This window comes from Tupaia chinensis, unplaced genomic scaffold, assembly GCF_000334495.1.
Source record: "Tupaia chinensis unplaced genomic scaffold, TupChi_1.0 Scaffold138365_1, whole genome shotgun sequence".
NCBI classification, from domain to species: domain Eukaryota; kingdom Metazoa; phylum Chordata; class Mammalia; order Scandentia; family Tupaiidae; genus Tupaia; species Tupaia belangeri.
Genome location: NW_006198262.1, coordinates 1,616,187 through 1,618,712, shown reverse-complemented (window position 1 = coordinate 1,618,712; position 2,526 = coordinate 1,616,187). Strand labels below are relative to the sequence as shown.

The window sequence follows — 2,526 nt, the reverse complement described above, 5'->3', positions numbered from 1 at the left end:
TTGGATGAGGCTGTGGGAAAATGTTATTTCAAAAGCCTACATCCATGTGACCTTTGCCTTTGCTTAACTTTGGATTCCAAATCAAGGTTAGCTCTTTACTGGATTTCCTTTTTGGCACAAGTCCTTCATAAGCAGGCTGCACCTGGGCCTTTCCCTTCCCCTCTCCCTTCCCTTGTGCTTTTTCTCATGAGTATGGCTCAGATACCCACCCTCCATTCCACACACACACCCACCACCCCACAGTGAAGACTGCTGGTTTCAAATCCCAGCACCACCTGTAAGCAGGTCTGGGTTCTCAGGAGTACTCTGTAAATTTTGAACAGGTAGGCATTATTATTATTATTCATCCTTTCTCCTTCCTGGCTGGCTAGCCAAATCTTTTTGCACTTTCACAGCACAACCCAAAACCCACTTCCTCTATAAAGGCCAGTTCCCACCCACAGAGATCCCTTCTACTACTCTCACTGACTAAAGTTTCTGGGGTGCACTCATGCAGCCTCGCTCCCTCCCCCATCAACGTTTCTTGAGCATGAATGCCAAACAGGTGCCGAGATACGGTGCAGAATGAGCCCAAGTTCTTTCCTGTTCAGGGCTTGGTCTACCTCAGTGTGCAGTGAGCTGGGGCCCTGGTGCTCTGTCTGCCAGGACCCTTGGGAGGAGGCAGCTGTGCTTACCCTGGACTGAGAGCTCTCTAGAGCCACTCGGGCCTGCAACTCCTCCTGCCTGATCATCTCATTCTTCCTCTGCATGTCCTCTTGCAGCTGCTTCCACCTCTGCAAGTGATTCTGGTGCAGGTCGACCTGGGCTTGTACCTGGCTGACCTTGGTGTCGAGCTCCAAGATGACATGGTCCCGTTTCATGAGCTCGCTCTCCAGCTCTGACACTTGCTGGGGAGAGCCACAGAAGATAGGGAAGTAGGCCTGTCTGCCCCAGACTGATTACGTGTGGTCCCCACCTGCTTTCCCCTCACAGAGATGGTCAGCTGTGCTCCCTGGGCTCCTCCTGTAAAGTATAGACCCAACAATCACAGGGAGCCCTCTGTGTGATTCCCTCGGTACCACCAGCACCTAGCTTGGCATATGGTGCTTGGCATAAAGTGGAACTTCAATAAACATCGGAAAGAAGGAAGGGACCTCTCCTCACTCGAGAACAGGCACTCATAGCATTCCCAAATTACCGTGTGGACAGAGCCCTCAGATCTGTCAAGCAGATGCTACCTAAATTAAGTGGCCCAGCTCAGCCGAGAAGAGGCTCCAGCCTCATGTGGCCCGTTGCTGTGTGAGGACTTACAGCGGTAACAGTGACCTGGCTGACTTTTTAACAGTGCCATCACCTGTCGGAGGAGAATGTTGTCCTTCTCAATGAGCCCCATCATCTCTTGGTGTTTCTTATCTTCTCGAAGGTTGGAGAACTGGAAGACAGACAGAGGAATTGACTCCGAGACTCCCAGGTTGCGATTACAGATCGAACACTAGCATCTAACTTTATCCCCTCCCTAAACCTCCCTCAAATGAAAGCAGTGGGGTTTCTGTTGGAGAAATGAAGAAAGAGTAGATGCCTGAGCAGATGGCCACGTGGCATCTGATGGCGCACATCCAAGAAAGCTGAATCCTAAGTCAGCAGCAGGGAAAGCAGAAAATGAACCACATGCACAACTGAGTTCCTAAAGTCTTAGAAATGATGGTGCTACTTCTTCTAAATGGAGGCTATGATGAGAATTGGTGGAATGTTTCAGAAGCTAAGAGTCCGTTCTCAACCCCAACCTTCAGTTGCCCCTTTTAAAACGCAGGCAGAGACTAGATGCTAGGGATAGAGGAATAGGTCTCAGGCCTGGAAGCACCAGATCGATTGAAGGTGGAGATATCACCCTCCATGTGGGGTGCTAGTTGTGGAGACTCCCCCTTCCTCCCCCACTTGGTCCCAGACATCAACAGCAAGGCCTTTCCCATCCAGGCAAGAAATTCTTTGTTTCCTAGATTTTGGGGAAGTCTGACCAAACCAAAAGCAAAGAGGAAAGACACTGGCGCTTGAAACACCATTGAAACACCAAGCACACCACTCTGCATTGGGATGCAGTATCTTCACCTGTGTACTCAGGTTTCTGTCAGCTCTGACCCTGGAGCAGAGTCCTTGCATCAATGACAGAGACCAAAACAATAAAAAAAATAAATTTTTTTTGAGAGATTTTTGCTATAGGGCACTTGCGCTCGCCAGAAAGACAGAGAGACAGAGAGACAGAAAGTGAGAAATCACCCTCCAGGGGGGATGGCCATGCCACAATCCCTTCTCCTCCATTCTCCTCTCGGGATCTTGGGCACGCATGCACATGCACCCGGCGTGAGTTTAAGGCACGCACATGCACCCGGCGTGAGCTTAAGCCACTGGGTCCGGGACTCGAACTGTGGTCAACATGAGAGTCCAGCAACATAGCCATTATGCTAACTGCTGGTCCCGAGACCAAAGCAATTCTAAGAGGACCTTGTAGGAAATAGGAGTGGTGCAAGAAGTTAAAAAAAAAAAAAAAAT

At 49.9% G+C, this 2,526-nt stretch overlaps 1 protein-coding gene across 1 annotated transcript in view; it reads right to left on the bottom strand.

Moving 5' to 3' along the window:
- CCDC27 (coiled-coil domain containing 27) overlaps positions 1-2,526 on the bottom strand; it is a 23,440-nt gene that overhangs the window by 4,203 nt on the left and 16,711 nt on the right. The window contains exons 9-10 of the mRNA XM_006161190.1: positions 1,334-1,411; positions 675-887 (exon numbers count right to left, since the gene is read on the bottom strand). Coding sequence (XP_006161252.1) covers positions 675-887; positions 1,334-1,411 — 291 coding nt within the window. The remainder of the gene's footprint in view (positions 1-674; positions 888-1,333; positions 1,412-2,526) is intronic.